We start from the raw sequence: 27,500 nt of genomic DNA, 5'->3' as shown, positions 1-27,500 counted from the left end.
AAGATATAGGCCTAAGAAGTACCAGTCTGCCTACATCCTTCCCTTTGGGATACGTCCCTAAAGCTGACAAGAGACTATATTCCCCGCCCGCCCCCCCCCCCCTTCCAACAGGAAATGCCTATCTCTGGCGGGCTAGCTTTGGTTTCCTGCCTAAATCAGCTGATAATTGGAGGAATATGGCTGCCTTTTTACAAATCAAAATAATTAACTAAATTCTAGGTAGACGAGGAGGTCAATAAACGTAGCAGCTCCCCCTGATAAGAAGACATTCACTCCCTTTCGGGCGTGAAGGCCTTGGCTTAAATAAGTTGATCGTCTCGACTACCCAGTTCTCCTACTCTAACTGAAGTTTGTAGAGCAGCGAACAGCTAACTACAGTGGCCTACCTAACTTATAGGTGGAGATGCTAAGTCTACTAACTTATTGGGTTAATGTAGTCTAGCCTAAGTGATAACTACTGGTTGTCTGTGACGACATTCTACTCCACCCCTAGGTAAGGTTACTTGAAAATTCTTTTTGCTACTACCCTAATGCCCTGGTACTAAATCATTAGCCTAACCTACTCAATACAGTTAATTGGAGACGCAATCATTCCAGAGTGTGGTATGCACAGCAGTGCTTTGTCGCCGGAATTGTTAAAATACATGATGTGAGGTAATGATGCGTGAGGATGATGAGTGGTTAGTGGACCAGGATGGAAATGTAATGAGGTAATTATATTTAAATGAAGGTTAGTATTACCAATTCTAGGGGTTAGAGGGTTAGTTTTACTGGCAGAGATCAGGCTGGCTACCTTCTCTGGGTAGGTGCCAGGATCACTCTGCAAATGAATGTGACACTGTACCTCAGCACAGGTGTCAAGGAGAGCATGTGGCTCTTTGGTTAGTTTGTTAATTTGTTACGTCCCTTCTTCTTCTTATTCCTCCAGGGCCTGGCTATACCAGTCCTAGGAGTAGACGGAGGCACCGACTCTGGGGTAAGGCCAGAAACGCCATCAGGAGCAGAGGCAGTGGTAGCCTGAGGGATTGCAGGAGAACACCCTACTTCGGTATCTGCAGCAACCGTCGTAGAGGTGGAACCTACTGCAGGGGAGGCCCTCACTTCGGCTGCTGCGAGAACCGTCGTAAGGGGAAAACTCCAGGCTGACTCCTGGTCGGGCAGTTCCTGGTTGTCCAGAGGAGGTGAGAATGTAAGGTCTGCCGGAGGCTCATCCTCGGGCGACAGAGGTGAGGGTGAAGAAGAATCATGGACTGGAAATTGGCCATGGGCTACGGTAAGCTCCATGCCTGTTGGAGGATCTCCTGTAGGAGGATCCTTGATTAGGTTAGGCGCTAGCTTGGGGCCAGGCGCAGAGGTCAAGTTCTGTGGTGGCTCTACGTCCAGGCTGGATGGAGCTTGGCACTGCTCAGTGCTGCCAAGTGGCACTAGCAGAGAGTTGAGGTCGACTGGACCTGTGATGGGTACCAGAGGTGCAATACCTCTCAGCGGGCCCTTGGTAATGGGAGACAGAGGCTCCTGTCTCTTTTGGAAGGCTAAGCCTTGTGGAAAATGGACAGTGTCCGCTGCTGGTAGTCTGCTAGGGCACCTAGGCCAATTTGTGGAGTGCCCTAGTACGTTGCAGGTTTTGCAACGGAACTGTGAATGATCAATCTCCCTCCTTGATGATGGGGGAGACTGTTGGTGGACGTACTTCCTGGAGGAAGTAGAATTTTGATGACTCCTTGCTTTGGAGTGATTTGTTGTGGGGTTAGGACCCCTAGGCTTCTTGAACGGTGAGGGTGACTTCATGTCTTGCCCTAGGAGGAGGTCATAACCTCCTGGAATGTAGCTTGCAACTGCAAGGGTACAAACTTTGGAGAAGTGAAATCTGGTGACTCTCAATTGTACGGTCGGAAGGATCAGCTTGATATGGTTGATACCTTCAATGGTGATTAAATGACGTCTATCGACGTTAGCCCCTCGGGGGATTCGGTCTTCCCGTATCAGGGAGATTTGAGCGCCAGAGTCGTCGTAGGCTCTGACGTGGCTTGGCGGATAATGGCTTTGGAGGGGTGCGACTGTTAAAGGGCTCTTTAGACGGGGGTCCTAGTGAGGAAGAATTTGTAACGGCCATTGTGATGGCGGGAATATTGTGATTAGCGCACCCTCCGTAGTTGGCAGACATGTGACCCTTGCGGCCACAGTCTCGGCAGAACTTGTTCCAGAACCTCTTCCGTGGCACTGGACGGTAAGGCCGAGATGGCCCCACAGGTTGCGAATCTGTGGAGTCACCAAGGCTGGCAGTGTGCTCTGGCACAGGTGAAGAGTCCTCTGTTGAATCACCCTCAGAAACAAGTCCGGGGTTAACTGGTGGGCTTACCTCTTCCAAAGTGGAGGAGGTAGGCGGTAAAATGGTAAGAGGCTGAGATGGTGCGGAAGAAACTTCGGGCTCTGACACTGGGTCAGGGCCAGGTTTGCAAATAGAACGGATGTCGGGAACATCGAAGGCACTAGTCTCTGAATCTAAAACTGATGATTGATAATGAGGCATGCTGCAGGGATCCGGTGCATCTGGTAGTGGGAGCTGCGTCCAGGGGAGGTACGGCTTTAGTAGATCTCGGCCCAATATTACCTGATAAACATCATGAAATTGGTCAACTACGCCCAGGCGGCACAATGTGGTTTCCCTGGTCTCCTGGTCCAGAAAGGGCATTTCCACATTCAGAAAGACCGAAGGAACAGAATCCATTCAAACTGAATGTCTTCGTCCGTCTGGATTTTGGCACCCCTAGGCAATGCCTTTCTTGCAATGAGGGAGACCTGGGCTTCGGTGTCGGCCATGACTTGTACCCACTGATAGGCCATAGGAGACTGTTCATCAGGCAGGGCTACATGGTAGCCTTGGAGAAGTTCACCCTGGAAGCTCTCATCCCAAGGTAGAGATCGACTTGGGCACTGGTCGGAATCCACAGCATGCCCACGCACACAACAAGTGGTGCAGAACCTCCGCAACCACCTCTTACCGGGAGTCCAGCTCATGGTCTGGGGCTTGGAAGCTTGCAGAGAGATTTCGTCATCTCTGAGAGCTAGCTTATGCTTCCTCTCTTCTTCACTTTCCTTCCTTTCTGCTTCTCTGGCTTTTCTCTGGTTTTCCCTTTCTTCCTTTTCTTGCAGGCGCGCGGCAGCCTGCTGCGCCGTTATCCACTGGTCAAGTGCTGGCCCAGTGTAACCGGCCTCCTTGCCCAGAGTTATTAGGGTTCGGAGCTTCTCTAGCTCTATGGCAAAGAAGTCCCGGGAAGCAGGGGAAGACATTTCCCTTAGGCTGCAACAGAGGCTCGGACAATGTTGAAAATAATGGCCAGGAAGGGTACTGAATGGAATGGGAGTGCCTACTGTGTAAAAAGGCACTCACTTGGAAATGTGCTCTGCGATGTGGTAGAGAAAAAGTCTGAAAAGACTGGGAGCTCTGTGGCACTTGGGAAGTGTCCCGTAAGTTGGTGGCACTTCTGGAATGGCACCTTCTGATGAGGCGGAAAGTCAAATGGAGTGTGCAGTGTACGTCACACTTAAGGGCGTTCCTCACTTGGGAGACGCTGGAATGGGCGACAACCTGTAGGTCCAATACAGGTGCACGGCACTTATGGAGGCGTTCCTTGGTTGAGTGATCCAAAATGGTGGATACACTAATGGACTGGGCGTTCCGTAGGACGGACACGCAGGTATAGGGCTACCTGTATGTCCTGTACAGGTGCACGGTGCTTCAGGAGGCGTTCCATTTGGACAGCACTAGTAGTGCTGGTATTGCGGCACTTTGGGAGGCGTTCCCTTGGAGTGTTCCGAAGGATCACTGACCCTTGTACACGGACACACTAATTAATTGGGCATTCCGTAAGGACGGACATGCAGGTAAATAGCTACCTGTACGTCTGTACAGGTGCAATGGCACTTATGGAGGCGTTCCTTGGGCACTGGTAGCGTGCTGGTGTGTCCCGTCGGACGACACTAAATGCAGTATACTCAAATATACTGAAGAGAAATGGCACTGCTCGTGGCAGAGTGTAATGGTGGAGGAGAGAAAGTAAAAGGTGGGAGTACTTCAGCAGCCAGCCAATGGACAGTGTCACGAATTAGTGACACTGTAAAATGGTAAGGCCTGACGTGCACTGGTGGTGGCCAGTCCTAGACTGGTAATGACTTCTTTGATAGAAGTAATGAAGGTTGCGGTGGCACACTGTGCGGTTTGTGCTTGCGGTATACGCAAGTCTTTTGGGATAAAGAAAATGAAAAGACCACTCTGGTAACGACAGGTAATGGTAATTTGAAAATACTCAGTCCTTTGCTGAAGTACTCGATAAATGAAATAAATGCTTGCAAACTGCAACGGACACAGGCGCGTATGTATCACGCTCAGTGTAAATGAAAGACACAAGAGACTAAAATAATGTTAATGTATGGGTAATGGTACTGGACGTAGTACTCTTGGCTTCGTGAATAATGGGTTCTCTCTCTCTCTCTCTGAGAGGGTGAAAAATGATATATGACAAACTCCCTTGTATTTAATTGAACTAATACTTTTAGTTTCAATATGACGCACTTGCGTTAAATGATTTACTTACGTTAACGTGTAATGAAAGAATTGCTTTAGATAAGGTTTATGAAAATGATAACGCACTAGCGATGAACGATATTTACGTTACTGGTAGCGGCTTGCGCTTATGAAATGATTTGCGTTTTAATATGAATTTCACAATGACGAGTTTTACGTTAACAATTCTTGTAATTTACTCTTGGAAGATTTACGTTAACTTTACGTAAGGTTACTAGATCCCTGTGACAAGTGAATATGACGGTAAGGATTTTAAGCTGAAATGTTAGCAAACATTTGTAAATGGAAAAGGTTACGTTTAGTACGAAAGGAAATGAAACCTTCGCTCAGCGAGCAAGTGAGCGATACTCGGTGAGACGCGTGGTGAGGCGAGCAGAGCGGGTTGGACAGCGTGTCGTTCAAACAGCTGATCTGTAAATGCGAACGCGATTTACACACCCGAAATTCTAATCTCTTATTCAAGATGAATTACGTTAATTTCTCTGGCAGAACGATCGATGCTAGTATGAAGATTGATATTATTTACATTAAAACATCAAGACTTAGGCTACTTTGCTTAAATAATCGAGATAATTCTTAAAGGGATAAAAAACATGGCTGCGTTGTGCGAAACGAAGGTTGGCAGGGAAAGCGCATGCGCGAAGCTTACAAAGCTGGCCAGCTTTTGCGAGCGTTTACGCTCAGCTGACTAGAGCTGGCTTGCTAAGCGGTTACCAACACTCTGAATGAAACTAAGTTAAAATGAATTCCCCTAACATATCACAGACAAAAGAATTGTACACTTCTTTTGCCGTAAATATTAGTAGAACACTCCTAACTAGCTAGGCTTTCTAACACAACAATAAACCCTGGCAAAGCACTTCCTAGTTTGATCTGGTACTTTCTGGCATCTATCTAATACACGTGTTAGTGTCTCGTCAAAACAAAAACAATGCAATTTACAAATTAACAGAATTCACTCGGCGCTCTTGCCGTTACAATATAATAATATTTCTCACTTAACACTCTTTTAAACACTTCTAAAATAAATACTTAAACGTGCCTTAAGCTAACATTGGTTATAAAATAATCATATTATATGAATGGTATACCTTACCGTGAGTCAGTGTGTGTCTTCCGCTGCAAGTGTGCTTTGATTTGCGCTTTGTAAAAACATTTACATTTTACGTTTTACAAGGGATAACGCGTTTTACAAGCTTTTAAAGCAAGTTAGGTGCCGGGAATTTCTTCGACTTTTATTATTTTATTTTTATGATTCGTGCCCGGATGTTCTAGGCCGATGACAAGGCCTTGAGGAGGCACGCACTCTAAAACTATCAGGGTGAGATTCAATAAAATTTGGTCAACAAAACAGTTTTATTACGAAAAATAAACATTTAAATACATTAACAATACCCTGAAAGTAAAGTTCCTAGCAGAATTCCACAGTACACGCAGTTTCTTACTACTCTCACTAATTTAATTCAAGGAACCTGAAAACTCTCATGGCTTTTTTAGGTGGTAGCCCATAGGGTCTTTGATATCACGTGCTTGTAAAGCACTAAGTCCACGACTGGAAGAAAAATCTGCACAATACGAGACCCATTGACTCAATGTCACAAACAAATAACATTCTTACGCTGGCAGCTTTCGTTTGCTGCATAAATCGAGTCCCTCATCGCAGGGATGACACATCTATACGTGGATAAAGTTAACTTACAGTTACAACGGAATTCGACCTAGCATGGCGATAGCTGGGAGTCGGAGAATTGAGACACACACAAATTTCACGGTACTTACACGGTTCAGGGCCTGGGCAGGAATGAAGCGTCGCTTCGCCCTTCTTCAAAAGAAACTTACGCTTTCCCGCGTGAACTACAGAATCCTTGTAATTCAGGCGTGAATCATCGTTTATTTAGACATTACGGAAATCACTTAATCTGTTTTACATCTGAATGTGAAATATGACAGTTACGTTATCATTTAGGATCAAGGAATTGACTCAAAGTTCTGGCTGAAGGCCGTAATCTGCAAATTCTTGAATGGTACGGAGTCCTTGGCTCCAAATCTCTACATAGATGATTTATCTCGTACTAGTGATTAGCAAATTATATTTATTAATGAAAATTCATAACGTCTTCTTTACTATAAGACGCGCTCCTTCCCCACCATGCATTTAGGAATTGCGTCTTAACTGTCGTGTATTGGACAGCTTTCTGTTCAATGAATCGCCCGCGAGATCCCTCAGTCTTGCCCCAATTTAACGCAACACTTGTGAAGTTAAATGGCGGGGATTTCGAATGATCAGTTCGAAATTCACGACATACTCCGCACCCGAAGTATGGGGCGTTGAAATGTTGGACAATTCAGGAAAGACTGAGCTCAGGGGGGGGGTGGGGGTGGGTAACCACTCCTACACTACTCAGTCAGGCTCGCTGCGTAGCACTCCACAGCGACTCTAACAGAGTACACAAAAAAACATGACATGTCAAAGAAATTATACATCAACATTACACCCGAGGTAATCAATGTCACATACAAACAAAACATCAATGGCAGATATATACATAAATGTACCCATACACATAAGGTAGACATGAATCAGCACAGAAACTCAATAGACAATGGGCCTGCAATAAGATCAAAGGCATAAATGGAAAATCACAATCAAGGAAACATGAATATACACTCATAAGGCACTCTGTCTTCACTCAATCAATGGCATGAAAAAGGAAACAGTCATGTATGTACAACTTTGTATGCAACAAGCATAGACTTTAGGCACTCGCCTCAAAATGCAATACAACATGCAAGAGAAACTTCTATATTAAGCTCTTCATCTTCATTGCTGTCGTCGTCACGCACCATCTCCTCCGTCGCACCATCAACATCGTCACGCCGTTCGTCTCCAACGCCATCATCGTCATCTGAGGGGGCAAGTTCCAGGGCGACCAAGTGGCTGACAGCACGCAGGGATTCAACATCTTCGAACAATACCTTGGCCGAACGCACGACGCCATCGTCGTCCGGGTACGTCTCCACGACGCGTCCAAGGGGCCACGTTGCCCGCTTTTGATTTTCTTGCTTTACTAACACGAGGTCTCCGGGGTGCAGCTTGGTGGGTTCCCCAGACTGACAATCGTGTCGGGCTCTTAGGGCACTTAGGTACTCCTTCCTCCACCTCTCCCGGAAGGCTTTCAAAGTGTCTGTTAGTTTAAGATATCTATCTCGTAGCCTCCGGGAGGTGAAGGTAGCATTAAGGTCTTCATCTGGCAAAACAGGTGCCATTAAGTTAATTAAGTGACCTCGCACTAAATGAGAGGGGGTGAGAACCTCGTCCTCGCACTTGTCACCGCTATACATCAACGGCCTATTATTCACTACCGCCTCTGCCTCTTTCACTAGAGTTAATACGTGGGCCTCCGGGAGATACTTTCTCCCGAGGGCAATCTGAAGGGCACGTTTTGTGACACCAATCAGACGTTCAAAAAAACCGCCTTTCCACGGCGCACGGGGTGTTTGAAATCGCCATTCTACGCCAGTCCTCCTCAGGAACTGCTGGACTTCATCCTCTTCATAAAGTCCCTGAAGGAGGTTGCTGGCCGTCTTGAATGTTTGGTGGTTATCAGAAGTGATTATGGTCGGGGCTCCATGCGTAACACTGAATCTTCGAAGAGCTAGAACAAATTCCTCCGCATCCAAGGAGGGGCAGAAATCTAAATACACGGCCCTGGTGGCCATGCATGTCACGATGAGGATATAGCCTGGTCGCGTTTCTGTTTGTATGGCCGCGGTGTGGTCCACGCCGACTGCGGCAAATGGTTTCTGCAAGGTGATCCTTCCCTTCGGCAGGGGGGGTGGTGGTGGTTGTCTCATCAGCAGTTGGAAGGCTAGCACGCATTCTGGACACTTCCGTACAACTTGCTTAGCAATAGACCTCAGGCCTGGCGTCCAGCATTTCTGTCAAAAATCGCCATTAGCGTATTAACATTACAATGGAGGTGCAAACAATGCAAATACTTTAAGTATGCTCTGACTAAGTGTCCCTTAGCAGGCAAAAGACTCAAATGTTTCATCTCTTCAATTTGGGACACTCGTCCCCTAGTGCAAATCAATTTATCTACTATAATTAAATTTAATTGCCTCCCAAAATTCAATATCTCACGTGGGGGTCTGACCTCTCCCTCCAAATATGCATACACAGTAGGTAAATAGAATCTTTGTTCTAATAAGACAAGAACTCGAAAAGGATCCCTTTTCACTTTTGCAAACTTTAACTCTAATCTGGTTACTCTAATCAAAATTCGGAACTCAACCTCCCTGAGTAGTAGTTCCCATATCCCTCCTGGGGGAATAGACCTTGTTTCTTCCCTCAGTTCCTGCACTGCCATTACCACGGTTCTGATATTTGTTAGATCTGCCTCTTTGAAAGGAACAGGCTCTCCTGGGATTCCCAAGAACTTTGGACCCTGGCGCCAAAGAGGGTTCTGCTGCAATTGCTGGATTGTTGCGCCCCTAGACAAGACATCAGCAGGATTCTGTTTGCTGGGCACATACTTCAATCTGAAATCACAAATCTGGCGGAGAAAAACAACTTCCGCCACACGGTTAGATATAAAGATATTTTTATTGTCCTTGGCATCCGGGGATGCCACCCAGGCTAATGCAACTTTGCTATCTGACCAGATACTAATCTCTTGTGGCTCTATTAGCCCTTTAATCGTTTTCGCTAGCCTACAACCTAGCAGCAAAGCTAAAAGTTCTAATTTAGGGATGGTGATTTTAAGCATCCCTTTCGGAGTGATTCTCATTTTGCTGGTGAGCAATCTTACGTTACTTTCTTTATCTCTGACATACGCTACAGCACCGTATGCCCTACTACTGGCATCGGTGAATATATGGAGTTCGGATCTTCTGACTCCTGCCGCTCTAGGAAATGTTAAATCACCGACTGATTTCAACTCTGCTAGCAGTTCTCGCGCTTCTTTAGCCTTTTCCTTACATAACACGTCATCCCATCCAATCTCTTGTTCCCAAAGTTGTTGGAGAAACAGCTTTCCCCTAACAAATAAAGGACTGACTAGACCCAGCGAATCGTAAATTGACACTAGCAAAGATAGTACCCTACGCTTCGTAGGTACCCATCCCTCCCCCAATTCATGAATCCTCTCTCTCTCTTTCACACACAGACGGTCGACGTCTCGAGCCCATCTCAGCCCGAGCATGCTCACATTCACAGGTTTTTTCCACTCTCTCTCGCTATCGAAGGCTATACTGTTTGTTGCCCACCCTTCTAACGGCATTCTGGCCCTATCCAAAATTGCATGTACAGATTCTTGTTCCTTTTTCATCTCATCCAAACTTTCAAAGGTACTAACATAGTTATCAACATAAAATGACTTGCTTAATTCAGGTCTTCCTTCTAAACTAAAATGATGACTCAATACTTGTTGTAACAAAAAGGGACTAGCCGTGATGCTGAACACCATGACTCTGAAAGCGAAGGTCAGCGCTCGACCTGCTACCTCTCGCCACAGGAATCTTGTATATTTGGCATCACGGGGATCTAATAGTACTCTATGAAATGCTTTGCTTTTGTCTGCAAGCATGGCGTATTTATTCATTCGAAACTTTAGAAGCAAATTATAGGCCAACTCTACTAAATTAGGCCCAGGTAACAGGCATTCATTTAAGGATTTATTATTCTTAGCTTTGGATGAGGCATTGAATATGATTCTAAGGGGGGTCGTGCGGCTATCTTGTTTAATGCCGAAATGCGGCATGTAGTATCCTTCTATTTTTGGATCTTTTACTTCATATATAAATCCTGCCTCCAGGTATTTGTTGATCACTCCCTGATATTGATTATAGTATTCCTTGTCTTTCTGAAATTTGGTTTGCAGTGAATCCAGCTGTGCTACAGCATTTCTAAAGTTTGTTTCTGGCCTACCTTCTGAACGGAATGGCAAGCTAACCTGATATCCTTCAGGCTTCTTCGTTACACTCTGCGAAACCTTTCGCATGGCTTCCGCTTCACGGACAGTGTACTGCTCGGATGGGGCGATGCCTAAGGTATCTAAACGCCACCATTCATCAACATCAAATGCAATTGGTTCGCTCGCGACCCTACATACCCTGAGTGTTTTCACATGATCTATCTTGTGACCTTCTAATAGCCACTGTGGCACTCTCCCATATGACGACATGCCATTATGGGTCAGAAAAAGACTTATCCCATCGATCTTTTCTACTCCAATAATGAAATAATTAAAATAGTCTGCACCCACAAGAATGTGCACGTTTCGTAACTTATCGCTCTTACTGTCAGGATCTGCTAACGTGACTCCCTTCCCTACTAGGTGTTGTCTTACTCTTACATAACCTGCGTTATGAATCAGGACATCTACTTTCTCGTGAACAACTAGTTTCATTTGAATAATTTTATTACCCATCTCTACCCGGCAACTCACAACGTCATACTGGCCACTGATTTCTGCTGAACCAAAGGGAGCAATGTTCAACGCTACTTTGCCTACCACTGGCAGGCCTAACTGCTTTGCAGTTTTTGCAGAGATAAAGCTTCGTTGACTCCCAGTGTCCAAAAACAAGCGAACCCGTTTACTCCCCTGCTTGTGATGGATCTCGGCCATGGCCGTTGGCAAAATCGTACAGGGAAGATCTACACTAGACGTTTGGGCTACTTTAGCGCTCTTATACGGTTGTGATTCTACTTTCTCTTTGGGCGGACGGGGGTTTCTATCGTGCTGCCTGGTCGTGGCATTTACTGCAGGGCGGGAGGTTGTAGCTTGACTGTTACTTACTAAACTGGGATTACTTTGGGACGAAGTGGAGGGAACTGAATGTGCTTTTCTAAAGCTGCTATTATCACAAATGGAACTATTATGATTATTTCCACAACTTTTACATGAATTGGGGTTAGTGCATCTATCACTACGGTGACCTGACTGAAGGCAATTAAAACACAGGCCCTTCCTTAGTAGAATGCGGCGTCTGGCAGCCACGTCACTTACTTGGCGGCATCCGTGAGGCGGGTGCTGTTCATTGCAAAAGGGACAAGAATTATTCTGCATAGGTTTCATTTTGGGTCTAACGCTGACATCGTTTTTCTTATCAGATTCTAATTTCTCACCTCGCTGTAACGCGTCATCTTCCAACATGCGAATTATGAAGTCTATAGCTTCAAAAAATTCTTCTAAACTATAGTCGCATTTTCTGAGGTGTTTGACCACCTTTCGATAGAGCTTTCCTTCTGACAACTTCTGATTGATAAGGCTCATGACCATGCCATGGCCTATATCATTAGTACTGAGCCTCTTTATTTGCTCAATGATCACTGTTAACTCAAACCTGAACTTCTTCAGCTCTACGGGGTTCAACGAAGGTACGAATATGTTGGCAAGTTTTCGATGCAAGATCACGAGCGTTTGGTGTACATTACCATATTGCTTATCCAAGAGATCTAACGCAACCTGGTAATTCATGGCGGTTACACTTAGGGATTTAACGATCCTAAGCAGATCCCTGCCCAGATTCCCTAACAAGTAAGTAAATTTGGACACGTCGTCCAAATCTGCCCTTCGATCCACGTGGATCGTGAACAATTCTCTGTAAGAAGCATATTCTTGTACTTCCCCTTCAAAAGTGGGGAGAGGCAGCGGTTTCAATTTGGGGAGGGAAACATTCCCTGTCTGAGTGACTTTCAGTTTATCGATTTGATTCAACAAAAGGGTAGAAGCTCGCACAGCTTCTGCTAAGGTTTGCCTGATTCTGGCATCTAAGTTAGATTCTAACTTTACGACTTGACGTTTGTACAGCTCTTGAAGCTGACCTTCTTCTTGTCTCAATTGCGTGACCAAATTTTGGTACACGCTCTCAGGATACGTTTCTACTAACGCACGCTGTGATTCGGCGAGTAAGTCCGCGGTGAGTCTCAGCGAAGCCTCGATGTGAACAATCATAGCCACTGCCATTTTGTATTATTTACTCTACTTCTTAGAGGGGGGTTATGCAAACTGGGAATTTGGATTTTTCTTACGTTAGGAAGACGGGGTGCAAAGACTAGTGGCACGTGGGGCTAATTGCACATTGGAACAAGCTGAGCCTAGTTATTTTGTCTGTCTCTCTCTCTCTCCTGATTAATCTCATCAAACGATTGAGGAATGCGTTACGGATTTCTGAATCAAAATGGACTTCGTCCCTTTGTTTGCCTTCGCGGTAGGCACGAGAGTTCATAGGCAAGTGTCGGACTCCGTACCAACTTCTTTTGTAGTAGTATTTGGAGATTCTCGCATTAAAGTTCTTTACTTTTTTGACATATTCAACGGAATTTATAGCAAAACGATTATCAGGGAGATACTCTCTGATCTCTGCGTCGCAGATAGCAATTATTTCACAAATTTTCCTCAAGCGTTCAATAAGAGTACATAAATTATCCCAAACGGTTTTGGGGTGATCGATTGCTAGGTCGTTTCCTCCTATATATAACACAACCAACTCATACCGTCTCTGCCAGAATGATAGACTACTATCTAAAAACTGACTGACCAGACCTCCTGGCCTTCTATAGATCTCAATCTGGTTATCTGAACACTGTGGCAGATTCGGTGGGAGCTGACTGTGTCCTATCAGGGCTACCCTATAGACCATACTTTATTGAAATTTCCCTTCAAGCTCTAGAGCGCACTTGTCATCCGGTTCGAAGGACCAAATGTCGGGAATTTCTTCGACTTTTATAATTTTTTTTTTATTATTCGTGCCCGGATGTTCTGGGCCGATGACAAGGCCTTAAGGAGGCGCGCACTCTAAAACTATCAGGGTGAGATTCAATAAAATTTGGTCAACAAAACAGTTTTATTACGAAAAATAAACATTTAAATACATTAACAATACACTGAAACTAAAGTTCCTAGCAGAATTCCACAGTACACGCAGTTTCTTACTACTCTCACTAATTTGATTCAAGGAACCTGAAAACTCTCATGGCTTTTTTAGGTGGTAGCCCATAGGGTCTTTGATATCACGTGCTTGTAAAGCACTAAGTCCACGACTGGACGAAAAATCTGCACAATACGAGACCCATTGACTCAATGTCACAAACAAATAACATCCTTACGCTGGCAGCTTTCGTTCGCTGCATAAATCGAGTCCCTCATCGCAGGGATGACACATCTATACGTGGATAAAGTTAACTTACAGTTACAACGGAATTCGACCTAGCATGGCGATAGCTGGGAGTCGGAGAATTGAGACACACACACGGTTCAGGGTCTGGGCAGGAATGAACCGTTGCTTCGCCCTTCTTCAAAAGAAACTTACGCTTTCCCGCGTGAACTACAGAATCCTTGTAATTCAGGTGGGAATCATCGTTTATTAGACATTACGGAAATCACTTAATGTATTTTACTCCTGAATGTGAAATATGACAGTTATGTTATCATTTAGGATCAAGGAATTGACTCAAAGTTCTGGCTGAAGGCCGTAATCTGCAAATTCTTGAATGGCTACGGAGTCCTTGGCTCCAAATCTCTACATAGATGATTTATCTCGTACTAGTGATTAGCAAATTATATTTATTAATGAAAATTCATAACGTCTTCCTTACTATAAGACGCGCTCCTTCCCCGCCATGCATTTAGGAATTGCGTCTTAACTGTCGTGTATTGGACAGCTTTCTGTTCAATGAATCGCCCGCGAGATCCCTCAGTCTTGCCCCGATTTAACGCAACACTTGTGAAGTTAAATGGCGGGGATTTCGAATGATCAGTTCGAAATTCACGACACTAGGTTCGAATTTCGTCAAGGTGCGCCATTGTTACGTATGGGCCTGGCCTTGAATGAGGTTCCAATACGTAAACAGGAATAGTTGAGGGAAAAAGAGTAAATTACTTGAACTTACCGTAAAAAGGATTTAAAGTGAACATTTACTCTAGAGGAAAAGGTCGCCAGAAACTCAGCTAATTACTTTAAATCTATTTATTTACAAGAGGCTGCTTAACAGCCAGGGTTAAGTAAATGCAACTGGTCCCCACATGGACTAATAATATCTCTCAAGTGGATGATAGCTGGCTCAAAATGAAATTCACATAAAAGCTGGTTTTGAAATCTTGCGGTAATGCAACACTTGCGAGCGAAGAGACTTGGACACGTGACTCAGGGAATCTGGAAAAAGATCCCAGGTTAGACAAGATAAAAAGAAAAAGGACTTCTTGCACAAGTTACGATTCTTCAGTTCTCTAACACTGGGGCAAAGGAACTCTAATGTTTTACTGAGGTATGCACTGAAGACTTCATTTGTCTGGGACGATCACACAAGGGAAGCATGCGGCCATGAGGCAGTGAGAGGAAACAAAGGGATGAGTTCTTTTGATTTAGAAGTTTGAATTGGGAAAATTAGGAGGTAAGGAACTGGCAATATGCTGCTTCACAAGACATACCTGGATGCCATGATCAGTGGACCTTCGTAGAGATGCGGCGTCCGGCTTTGTCTCAGATTTGGGCGCGCCAGTAACGCCGTTAGGCCTAAGTGGGAAGGCTGGTTGGAGACATCCGTCCGAGGTCACGACTCGAGCCGACTGAGGGCGAATGCAGGTGTTTTTCCTGGGTGTTGGGGGTCAGCTTAACCCCCCACGAGCAGGGCAATCCTGGAAATAGAACATACAGCCAGCAGAGGGTTCACAGGAAAAAAGAGCTAAGATAGGCCTAAGAAGTACCAGTCTGCCTACATCCTTCCCTTTGGGATACGTCCCTAAAGCTGACAAGAGACTATATTCCCCCCCCCCCCCCTCCCATCCAAAAGGAAATGCTATCTCTGGCGGGCTAGCTTTGGTTTCCGCCTAAATCAGCTGATATTGGAGGAATATGCTGCCTTTTTACAAATCAAAATAATTAACTAAATTCTGGGTAGACGATGATGTCAATAAACATAGCAATATATATATATATATATATATATATATATATATATATATATATATATATATATGTATATGTATATACATATATATACTAAAGGGACATTACAAACGAATAGATAAAACAGCTGGAGACTAAAAATCCATAACTGACAAGTGCCAAATTGAAGGAACGACAAAATTCTTAAATATTTTAACGTTCTACAAATTGCACATTCACTCGAAAGATTATCCGTCTTTTTATATACTCGCGCCTATACAAAATCGCCAGAGTATCTGATTTGTCTGCTTTTGTCATGTGTATGTTTTATAATTTTTCAATTCATTAATGTTAACCATAAATGTTTTAAGGGCATTTTGGGTGCCTGACTTTTTCATATTTCCATAAATCATTCCCTTAATTATAGCTTCCCAGATTGCACTGTCCTTTGGAAATTTCCACGCTGTTCATTGCACCAGTTGACAAAATGAAATTTAACCCGTAGCTCAAAGCACTGATCACAATAATTTTTCTATCTACTAGGTGTTTGTTCGTTAGGCTGACGACATGTTCGTAACTGGCATTGTTGGTCCACCGACTTATTAGGATCAACAATTTCATTTCATTCTCCTTTTTCCGTTTATGGTCCTGATGCACTTTTCACTCCTCCTTTTCTAATGATAGTAGTATGTGGCACTGAAGTTTCAAACTGTCTTCTTTTTCTCAATAGTTCTTCTAGTAACTTCTTAGCGGTCATTATCTTGATGGTGGTGCGCTTTTGTCCAATATACATCGTAAGATTTCACTGAACGGTCAATCTTCTTTTCAAAAGAGATTTAGTAAGCTCTTCCGATATACCAAGCGTCGTCAGGTTTGGTCTATGGCATATTCACGTTAAAAAAAAAAAAAAAAAAAAAAAAAAAAAAAAAAAGAAGTTGCACATAGCAGCACAAGAAAATAACGACAACACATAAATTGCATAAAATAAAGCACTGTGTAAAGTGTAAAAATGTATAGAGATAAGTAAATGAAATGTAATCTGGTGTGCTCGCCGAGGAGGTGGTCTGTTAAACAGAGCTTGTTAGGAAGGATTCTGAAAACCTCCCATGCTAGTTACTCCAACCGCTCTCTCTCTCTCTCTTTCTTTTGCCAGGCCCTTACTTTTATGAGATAGCGCTCTCATGCAATATGGCATTTTCAAAACACCTTGGCAACAAAATCGGCAAGATTGAGTATGAAATAACAAAGCTATAGGGATGTAAATAAGCAGCACTGATAAGTAAATCTCACAGGTAAGGTGACGTGGCCAAGTGGCTTCTGGAAAAGGAAACTTTGGCGAAGGCGTAGTTCACAAGCTCCACCCACCCCTTAATATGAGGAGAAGCAGTATCTCGTGACGTCTGTTCAAACATCTTTGCTAGACAATCTTTCCTGATTTTTGACGAATTAAAAAAAAATCCGATGCTCGGGTGCGTTCATTAGTCTAGTAGATTAGGAAAAAATCATGCACTTTTTGAACAGATTATCAAAATTTGGCTCCTAGAAGACTTTTTGATGCTCTTTCTAATAAGATGAGGAGACAAGTGATCTGAGCACTCCATGACCCCAAAAAGTGACATTTTTCAAAATGGCCGCCTAAAATAGACCTATGCCTATAACTTCTGTTGTAAGTCAGGTAGAAACAAGATTTTAGTAGCTTTACCTATATTGATCAATGTGTCCTATCACGTGCTGCTACCAGAAGTCCAACATGTGTGGCATTCATCTTGGAAATCCAAGATGGCTGCCCTGAAGTTACCTTTATGTATAAATTCGTTGGTAGGAGAGACGGAAATATGATCTTGGTGTCCAAACCTGTGTTCAATAATGTGACCTGTCTTCCAGGTAACTCAAAAATTAAAAATATATGTGGCAGCCATTTTGAAAATTCAATATGGCTGCCTCCAAATTAAACTTTTGTGCATACATTGATGATAGATACTTCATGGTTTTGCATGATTTCCTGAGTAAACCATATAGAAGGGTGGTGCTTTATGTTTTCAGGTGTGTCATCCATCTCTTTCTCTTATATCCTGTCTGTATATCCATATGTCCTTCTGACTGGCTGTCTGTCTGTCTGTCTATCTGTTTTTGTATATGTCTTCCAATCTGTTTAAACATCTAATTCCTGTTTCATTTTATTTCAGGTGCATAAATATCAAATACAATTATATAGCCAAACCCTTCATGAAGCAATCGCCCTGAATGTGTACATACATGTATATAGACTAGTGGTGGTGGTAGTTGTAGTTGCTAACAGTTTAACCATAGAAAATGTCTGAAATGTGCATGCAAGTAGATCCAGTGGAAGGAGCTGCCATGCAGAAAACTGCTAAACCCTCAACAGATTGGACATTATGTATTTTATGCTAGGTTATGAAACCAAATGAGAAACTTAAACTCCCAGGTGGTAAAACACAACGAAGAGACAGTGAATGTAGTTACAAAAGGTTAGCAGAAAATATATATGAATTTGAACAACTTGGATGTGTTCCATTGGATATCGACATTAAAAGACTGGACAATGGCAAAGGAATTGAAGCAACGCTACAAGAAAATGATGCCAAGTTTCACAAGTCATGTGAAGGCCTTTTCAACAACCAGAAGCTACAGAGGGCTAAGAAAGAAAAGAAAGCAAAGCAGGAGATTGGCTGTCAACCAAGCCCAGCAAAAAAGAAGCTTAGATTAAGCAGTGACAGCATGCCAAAAGCAGAGTTATGCTTCTTCTGTGAGAAAGATGAGAGTGAAGCACCTTTGATCAAAGCAATGTCACTAAATGTTGATCGCAGAGTCCGAGAGTATGCTCATATACTATAAGACAGAAAACTTTTCGGCAAACTTTCTGCTGGAGATTTGCCAGCTCGTGATGCTGTTTATCACCACAAATGCATGACAGATTTGTACAAACACGTAGTTAGGTAAAAGAAGAATATTGATGACAGTGGAACAAAAGATGCTTTCAACACTGGGCTAGTTCTAAGTGAATTGGTTTCACACATAGAAGAACAGAGAGGTGAATCACTTCCAGTATTTAAACTTGCAGACCTAGGGAAAATGTATGATGCAAGAATGGCTAAAATAGATCCAACATATACCCAAAAGGTGCATACGACTAGACTTAAAGAAAAGTTGTTAGCTCTTATTCCAGACCTCAGGGCCCATAGTGAGGGAAGAGATATAATATTGATGTTTGACAGAGATATTGGAAAGGCTATCCGCATTGCTTGTACATGATGATGAGGAAGTATTCGATTTGATGCATGCAGCTAAAATAGTTCGCAGAGATATACTTTCCCATGAATACTCATTTGATGGTTACTTTGAGCCAGGATGTGAAAAGAATGTGGTCCCAAGAAGTCTTCTTGTCCTTGTAAAGATGATATTACAAGGACCTTGTATCAAAGATCAACAATGTGATGATGATGCTATGACCAAATAGCCCTTTGTCTGTCACAGCTACTGATTTTTTAAATACGAAGAAGACCTCAAGAGAAGCTTCATCTACAAGACATCAGAAGTGCAGAGAGACAACATTTTCGATCTATGCAGCCCTACTCATCCATGCAAAAACTCGACAAAGAAGTCTTGTTGATACTTTGTTTAGTCATGGACTCTGTATATCATATGAACGCACTCAAGAGCTCTCAACAGCTCTTGCCAATGGTGTCATCAAGCAGTTTGAACAAGATGGATGTGTCTGTCCTACAACTCTAAGAAAGGGCATATTCACTGTTGGGGCAGTGGACAACATCGACCATAACACTTCCTCAAGAACATCAAAGGATTCATTTCATGGAACAGCTGTTTCCATAACTCAGTTTCCTACTGTATCTAATCCTGGAACTGAAAGAACCAAAATCTGTATTGAACCAAACAAGGTAAATTGCTACCATTGCCAGATGATTACTCAGAGATTCCTCCACTGGAAATGCCCAGTTCAGAGCCAATGGTTCCAAGACAAGGAGAGGTGAAACCAAAGCTCACAAATATTGCCAATATGGCAAAAGAACAAGAAGACCTCTGGCTTGAAACAGTTGGTGAGAAATTGGGAAAAGGACAAACTTGATCCAGATGACCATGTTTCATGGGCAGCCTACCACGCAAGTAGGCTAACAACAGAACAAATAAGACCACCTTCCCCTATAGCTCTACTCCCACTATTCACAGAGCAGGCCCACACTGCAGCTATGATTTCACATTCTATGGAACTGGTAACAAAGGCCACTGCAAATCTCAACCCAGGCCAGGTCCCTGTAATCACAGTGGACCAACCATTGTTTGCTATTGCAAAAAGAATCCAGTGGGCATTTCCAGAGAGGTTTGGTGAGAGCAAAATTGTTATCATGATGGGGGGACTGCACATTGAAATGAATGTAATGAAGCTGTTGGGAGATCTTCTTGATGGAAGTGGATGGAGCAGTATTGTAGTCCAGGCTGGTGTTACCACTTCAGGGCGTGCAGAAGCTATTCTAAAAGGCTCACACGTGACCAGGTCACGCTATTTGCATCAAGTTACATCTGCTGCATTACATATACTGAAGAAAGAAGCATATGCATCCTACCTGTCATCACTTGCTCCATATGAAGTGCCAATGTCTTTCCACATGTGGGTTGATTCAAGAGTCAAGAGTACACCTCAGTTTCAGTACTGGAATATGGTGCAGGAGTTGGAGCTACTTGCATTGCAGTATATCCGTTCTCTACGTGAAGGCAATTTTGATCTCTATGTTGAGTGCCTTGGACAGCTAGTTCATTGGATGTTTTCCATGGATAACACCAAGTATGCCCGCTGGCTTCCCATTCACATTAGAGACATGGTACAGCTACCAGAGAAGTCCAACAACCTACGTCCAATTCAAAGCAAGGTCATTTTGTTGTACAGAGGTCAGATCACCTGTTTTCTCTCATGGCCTTGGACCAAGCGCACGAGCAAATGAATGCCAAAATCAAAGGAGATGGCGGTATCATAGGTCTGACGGAGAACTCAGCTGCCATGCAAAAGTGGGCTACTGCAGGACCAGAGGTTGTTAGAATCACTGAGGAGTTTGAAAACTCATTCCAGCTTTCAAATCAAGAAAGGGTACGTCTGCATCATGATCAAGGACCATCAACGCAGGCAAAGTTTACTGAGGATGTGAGAGCAATAGTAAATACCTTTCAGAAACTTGAAAATCCTTTCAATGAAGAAAGCCAAGACCTCATAGCACTTGATACCAAAGAAGTCATGCCCAAAGAAGTAGTTTTGTCTATCCAGTCTATCAATACTATAGGAAAGGCACAATATGAAACCTTTGTTGAGGACAGACTTGTAAAAGGCTCAGCACTTCTCACTGATATTATACCCAAGAATAATGTGCCTTTATTCCAGAGAAAACGATCCAGGGCAGCTTCAAGAAACAGGTTTCAAATATCTGCCCTTAAAAGCAATGTTGAGCTATTTTCACGGATGTACATTGCTTGTCAAACCAGAGAAGGGAACATGGATGAATTTTTCAGACATGAAAACCAGGCTGTCCCACCTGCTCTGTCTGATATGTGATGAGGACAATGTAACTTTGATGATGTATTAAGAGAAATCTAATTAAGTTTAGTCATTATAGATATATTACTATTTCAAACTATATACTGTATTATTATGATTGTGGTGTGAGTAAACAAGATGAATACTCAAATGTGATATAACATTTATTTTGAGAAATGCATTTTACTATAGCTTCAAACACTTAACATATGCCTAAAGATTAAATTTTTTTCTGATGCATCTATTACTGTGTTAAATTGTTGGCTGCACTTTTGACTGTCTATGGAACACTTGTAATGCACCTCAGAAAAATCCTTTTTGTCATTAATATGTTGGATGCACTCTTTGAGACATTTTCCCCAAGATCAAGCTTGTACATTTATTAAATTATTAAATTAAATGTTATAAAATGTTGACTTGTTGGCAGCCATCTTGAAAGGTGTTCTATTTATTATTTTTGGTAAAAAAACAGTGCATTATGGTCATTGTACTTCAAAAAGTATCAAGATAATTAATATTCCTAAAAACAAACATCGGGGCAAAAATTTTAAAAAGTGGCAAATATAAGGCGGCCATTTTGAAAAATGTCATTTTTCAGGGTCACAGAGTGCTCAGATCACTTGTCTCCTAATCTTATTGGAAAGACCACATAAAAATCTCCTAGAAACCAAATTTTGGTAATCTGTTCAAAAAGTGCACAATTCCTACTAGTTTTTGACCTAATCCACTAGACTACATTGTGCAGATCGAAGTGGTGCTGCTAAGATGCATATGTGTGGTTAGTGTTTCGTGCACGGAAGAGTTAAAACTAATGTTGGAATCACTTATTCAACCCGACATTCACGTAGGAACTATACATGTGTTCTTTGGTTATATGAGCTTGAGCGAGGGCATCTGCACCATCTCTATCTGCATATTTCAAGATGAGAAAAAGAACGCGGGAAGACTGGTTGGTGTATGTGGTGTCAATCGATGTTTATAATCACATTATCAATTGATTTCTTTATCACACATCACCACAGATGAAAGAATAAGAGACTGGATGTACCTCATGACCGGTTTCGACTTTATTTCTAAGACAATAATGAAGGACTAACAAGTGCAAAATCACGATATATGATATGGGGACAGTACGGAAAAAAATGATAACCATTAAAGACTTAATGCACACCTGACTACTATGAGATTCAGGGTCTCTGTAACACGGTTTTTGGGACTTTGCTCCTTGTCAAAGCATTGGATGTAGCTGAAAGTTGACATATGTATATTTTACAACCACACACAAATTTTGTCAGCATTATTAATAACCTAAACCCGATAGTTTTGATTTTTATTAAGTAAAAATGAACTAGCCGACGTCATGGCCAATGATTACGAGCCAAGAGTCGAAAAACATTCATTACGTAAGCAAGGTAAACAAACACCTTTTGACTAAATGTTGCCCCGCCCATCCACCAGACAGAAATGCCATCGGCTCTGAAACCCAAAGACTTAATGAATGGCGGAACGATACATAGATGTGGGTGGGGTATCAGTGCTAGCGTAGTAATACTACTGTAGCAGTAGTGCCGCAACAGTATAGCAGTAATATACATGAATTAAACGTTTAGACCAACTGCTGGGATCCTTGAGGATCATTTAGCACTTCCTACAACTACTCGAGAAATTAGTTTTTATAGTCAGAAGTTAAATTTTCTAATCCAGCAATGCCCATGGTAGCCTTCAGTGTTATCCTGAATTATAACGAGGCGAAAGTGGGTGGAGCCTCATGAAGTCACCATTCTGACGATAATTATTGGTGAAGGTTTAAGGCCAATATACGGTACCGGCTATTTTTTTTCAGTAAATAGGTAGATAGCCAATAAATAAAAATTGCTTGACATTGGATATAGCAGTTATCAAATCAAGCTTGTCTACTATGTTTTTGGTAATTACCAACTATTCCCTACATCTTGTCAATCTGATTGTGACCTATAAAGTAGACTGTTATTTCTTTGGAAACTTGTTTTTGTATTTATTAACATATTTTGTTGGTTTGTTCATTATGACAATTATCAGTGGGGAGGTTCCATAATTCATAAAGTGTACTGCTTTGCTTGTATTTACATTTGTATGTCATTGTTGCCAGAGGTTTAGCCTTCGTTACGTATAGCCAATCATCCATCGAGAAAGAGGGAAGAAATGATGTCATAAGTTGCGTAACGAGTGCGTTCGAAACCTTTTCTCTGAGTAAGTTGGCCCGTCTTCAAAAAAGGTCACTTTTACATTATAAGTACCATATTTATTCAACCTACGTAGTGCAGAATACACTCAAAATTTATGTGTTGATATAATATGTATTCTGAATAAGCGTTACATTTATGAAATGCATAGATAAAAAGTTATTGCGAAAAAACCGTGTTACAGAGGCCCTGAATCTCATAGTAGTGTCAAAAGGGGAGGGGCGACAAAACTCATTTTGGTATGGTAATGGGTAACCCTCTGTCTTCAGCACTGAGTAATCTGTGTATGGAATTTTTGAATACCTTGTCACTAGTTAGTACAAAGGCTTAGAACCAAATGCAAGAAATATTAAGCAATACTGATGTTCGGTAGCGGGAGGGGATATCAAAGTTGCTTCATATTTCTTGCAGTTGGCTCTAAGGCTTTGTAGTGACAAAGGCATCCAAGACGTGTGATGAATTCGAGTGGTTAGGAGGGCATTGTGGCTAATGCATACTATATGATGCTTTATATTTAAATAACTATTTTACTGCTTCATAATCAAATTGATGGAAAATTAAAAGAATGATCTGCACACATCATTACAACAAACATCAAAGTGGGCAGGTCACTAGTGGCTGCTTTGCAAAATTCGGGGAAAATAAACCAGACAATCAATAAGAAGACATTCTATGTGGGGGTAATTTAAAACAAATTATAAGATGCTATCTCCATTGCGGTACATCACCCATATTAGGAAATACGACGACTATTGATAAGAGGTGCAACTACAATTGTTAGGAAATACGTCTACAATTGATAGGAATTGCTACTACAATTGATAGCAATTACTACTATCATTGATGGGATATACGACTACTATTGACTCGCGAGCGTAAATGGTTTTCCGTTTGCTAGGAATATGGCAGCATTGATAAGAATAACTCCAGAATTTCACTGCATGGACGAATATCTATGACGTGTGCAAAGAATAGGTTATAGTTTCGTCTATTTGACAGACAGTTCACCTAATAAAGACTGCATAGAATATAACTTCCCCCGCGTAACACTCACACACGCAAAAGTACACATAGAAACACGTACATGTATATGTATGTAAAGAATAGGTTACAGTTTCGTCTAATAAATCTTGCATACAATATAACCTCCCTCGCGCAACACACTCACGCACACATAAGTACACACAGAAACACGCACACGTGTATATATATATATATATATCATATATATATATATATATATATATATATATATATATATATATATATATATATATATATATATATATATATATATATATATATATATGTACAAATATCCCAAAGTTGGATGTGGGAACCAGCAAGGATCAGGTAAGCAAATGAAATTTTGTGCTGAATGGAACGTGGCAAAAATGTCCCTGTAATTGATGGTGCAAACTGCATCACATAGCGTCACATGAGATCCTCAAGGCTGAAAAATGAACGCAAAACGACAGATATTTGGTGCTTTTGTGAAGTATGATAGCAATCAATTTTGATGACAGTTTATGCAGTCTCACCATTTGTCGGTTGAATAGCGAAACATTAAACATTTCTTTACCTGCAGATGCAAACTCGGATATAAAGCAGGTGTCGAGAGGTTAAGTATATCTTAGTTTAACCAGACCACTGAGCTTGTTAACAGCTCTATCAAGGCTGGCCCGAAGGATTAGATATTTTTACGTTGCCAAGAACCAATTGGATACTATAGTAGATTCACATCAACCGTGCATTTAATGTCTAGGCCAGTCCCTTACGACGCTCCTGATTGGCTGTTAATAAGCCAATGACAGGACTGGAAACTCTCAGTCTCTCTCAAGAGTTCACATGGGTAGGATCTATGTTCCACTTCTCCTGAGGTATACGTCTTTCAGTAGAGGTGGAACATACATTCTTCCTATGTGAACTCTCTCGAGAGTTCACATAGTAGCGTCGTAAGGGACTAGCTTAAATATCAAATGCACGGTTGATGTGAATCAACTATAGCAACGGGACCTACAGCTTATTGTGGGGTCCGATCTACATTATAACGGGAAATGAATTTCTAATCACCAGAAACAAATTCCTCTGGTTCTAAGTTAGTAGAGCAGAGAATCGAATACACGACCACCGAATCGGTAGGCGAGCACGTAAACCACTCGTCCAACGAGGAACTAAGAATGCAACAAAACGTGTAGTAAGCAACACATTGGATGAGGAGTCAAAACAGAAAACCAGTTTTGCGTAAGGTCATCACATTATCACGTATGAAAACCCGTTTACCGCTCAACGCGGAAGAAACGGGAGACTTTTCTGCCTGAGCTCTACCAAATCGCTCAGATGCCGAGACATGGCCATCAACTTTTCAAGAGGTGACGCGTTTTAAAATGTGCTAAGAAAAATTGAGGAAAAACTTGTAGCTATAGTAGATTCATATCAATCGTGCATTTGATGTCTAGCCCAGTCCCTTGCGACGCTCCTGATTGGCTCTTGTTAAGCCAATTACAGGGCTAGAAACTCTCAGTCTCTCTCGAGGGTTCACATAGGTAGGACGTATGTTCCCCCTCCCCTGAGGGATACTTTTGAAAGACGCATCCCTCAGGAGAGGTGGAACATAGATCCTACCCATGTGAACTTTCGAGAGAGACTGAGAGTTTCAAGCCCTGTAAATGGCTTATCAACAACCAATCAGGAGTCATTAGGGACTGGCCTAGACATCAAATGCACGGTTGATGTGAATCTACTATAGTCTGAAGAGTAGTGTACGCGAATTTCTGTAATCAGTCCGGAAGTCATGGGATAAAGACCTTGAACATATAGCAAATTACTCAAAGTGCACATGCGAGGAAAGCGAGAGAGTGGAAAGTCAGATGGAAGAAAGATAATATGGACGGAGGTATAGTAAAAGGAATGAAAAAGAGGTGGGGGAAATAAAGCATGAAAATATTAGTATACATGAAAACAGTAAGAGAGGAATAGGAGACGTTTATAGCTGCTTTAATTTCAACTGGCTTACCCGTAAGATTGCAAACACCTCTTCTCAATAATCAGTGATTCCAGCCAAGCATATTGCTAAATAATGCCAGATGTTGTTCTACAGCTTTTCCACGGGTCAGTTATGTCGTCTAAGCGTTTCTCTAATCACTGCTATCACTAACTGAGCGTTTCCCAAATCACTGCTAAATGCTGTTCGAAAGACCTGCACATTCGTCTCAAGTCACGATCCAAGTCGCAAATGTCAGCCTCTCTCTTAATTACTGGAAAATGTCGCTCGGTGGACTTTCTAATCACTGCCATTTGTCGTCGAAGAACATGTAAACTCTTACTAAATTTACTCATAACTACATCTCTATCAATAGACACACACATAGATTATATATATATATATATATATATATATATTATATATATATATATATATATATATATGTATATATATATATATATATATATATGTATATATATATATATAATACACACACACACACACACACACAAACATATATATATATATATATATATATATATATATATATATATATATATATATAGTATATATACATACGTATTTTCAAACAGACCTTTATATGATAGATGCTCTTGCTATGACTGGCTTTTGAACAACCTATTATTAGTAATTACCTTTGGGTGTAAGTTATTCCCTAGGCAAAATGAATCAATATTACTATGATATTTGCGGTGCGTAAATTAGGTTATCTACTGTATATCAAGTGACCAATATCGTTTTGCGTAGGGGTTAGCAACGCACCCAAAAATAATCTATGAAAAATGACATAATTTAACGACTTATTTAAAGCGATTTTCATCCTTAAGTATTTATTATTATTATTATTATTATTATTTTATTCTATTTTTTTTTTTTTGCTCTATCACAGTCCTCTAATTCGACTGGGTGGTGTTTTTTGTGTAGGGTTCCGGGTTGCATCCTGCCTCCTTAGGAGTCCATCACTTTTCTTACTATGTGCGCCGTTTCTAGGACCACACTCTTCTGTATGAGTCCTGGAGCTACTTCAGCCTCTAGTTTTTCCGGATCCTTTTCAGGGATCTTGGGATCGTGCCTAGTGTTCCTATGATTATGGGTACGATTTCCAATGGCATATCCCATATCCTTCTTATTTCTATTTTCAGGTCTTGATACTTATCCATTTTTACCCTTTCTTTCTCTTCAACTCTGGTGTCCCATGGTATTGCGACTTCAATGAGTGATACTTTCTTCTTGATT

At 41.9% G+C, this 27,500-nt stretch overlaps 1 protein-coding gene across 2 annotated transcripts in view; it reads right to left on the bottom strand.

The window, feature by feature from the left end:
- Positions 1-27,500, bottom strand: part of LOC135215541 (uncharacterized) — a 57,574-nt gene that overhangs the window by 22,783 nt on the left and 7,291 nt on the right. Inside the window, exons 4-5 of one of the 2 annotated variants that reach the window (XM_064250374.1) lie at positions 15,019-15,225; positions 8,503-14,743 (exon numbers count right to left, since the gene is read on the bottom strand). The exons of the other annotated variant lie outside the window; for it this stretch is intronic. Coding sequence (XP_064106444.1) covers positions 8,503-12,555 — 4,053 coding nt within the window. The 5' untranslated portion in view covers positions 12,556-14,743; positions 15,019-15,225. Of the gene's footprint in view, positions 1-8,502; positions 14,744-15,018; positions 15,226-27,500 lie in introns of those variants that run through there. 2 annotated transcript variants of the gene reach the window in all.

This window comes from Macrobrachium nipponense, chromosome 5 (assembly GCF_015104395.2).
Source record: "Macrobrachium nipponense isolate FS-2020 chromosome 5, ASM1510439v2, whole genome shotgun sequence".
In the NCBI taxonomy this organism is placed as follows: domain Eukaryota; kingdom Metazoa; phylum Arthropoda; class Malacostraca; order Decapoda; family Palaemonidae; genus Macrobrachium; species Macrobrachium nipponense.
This window is presented reverse-complemented; position numbering and strand designations above follow the sequence as displayed.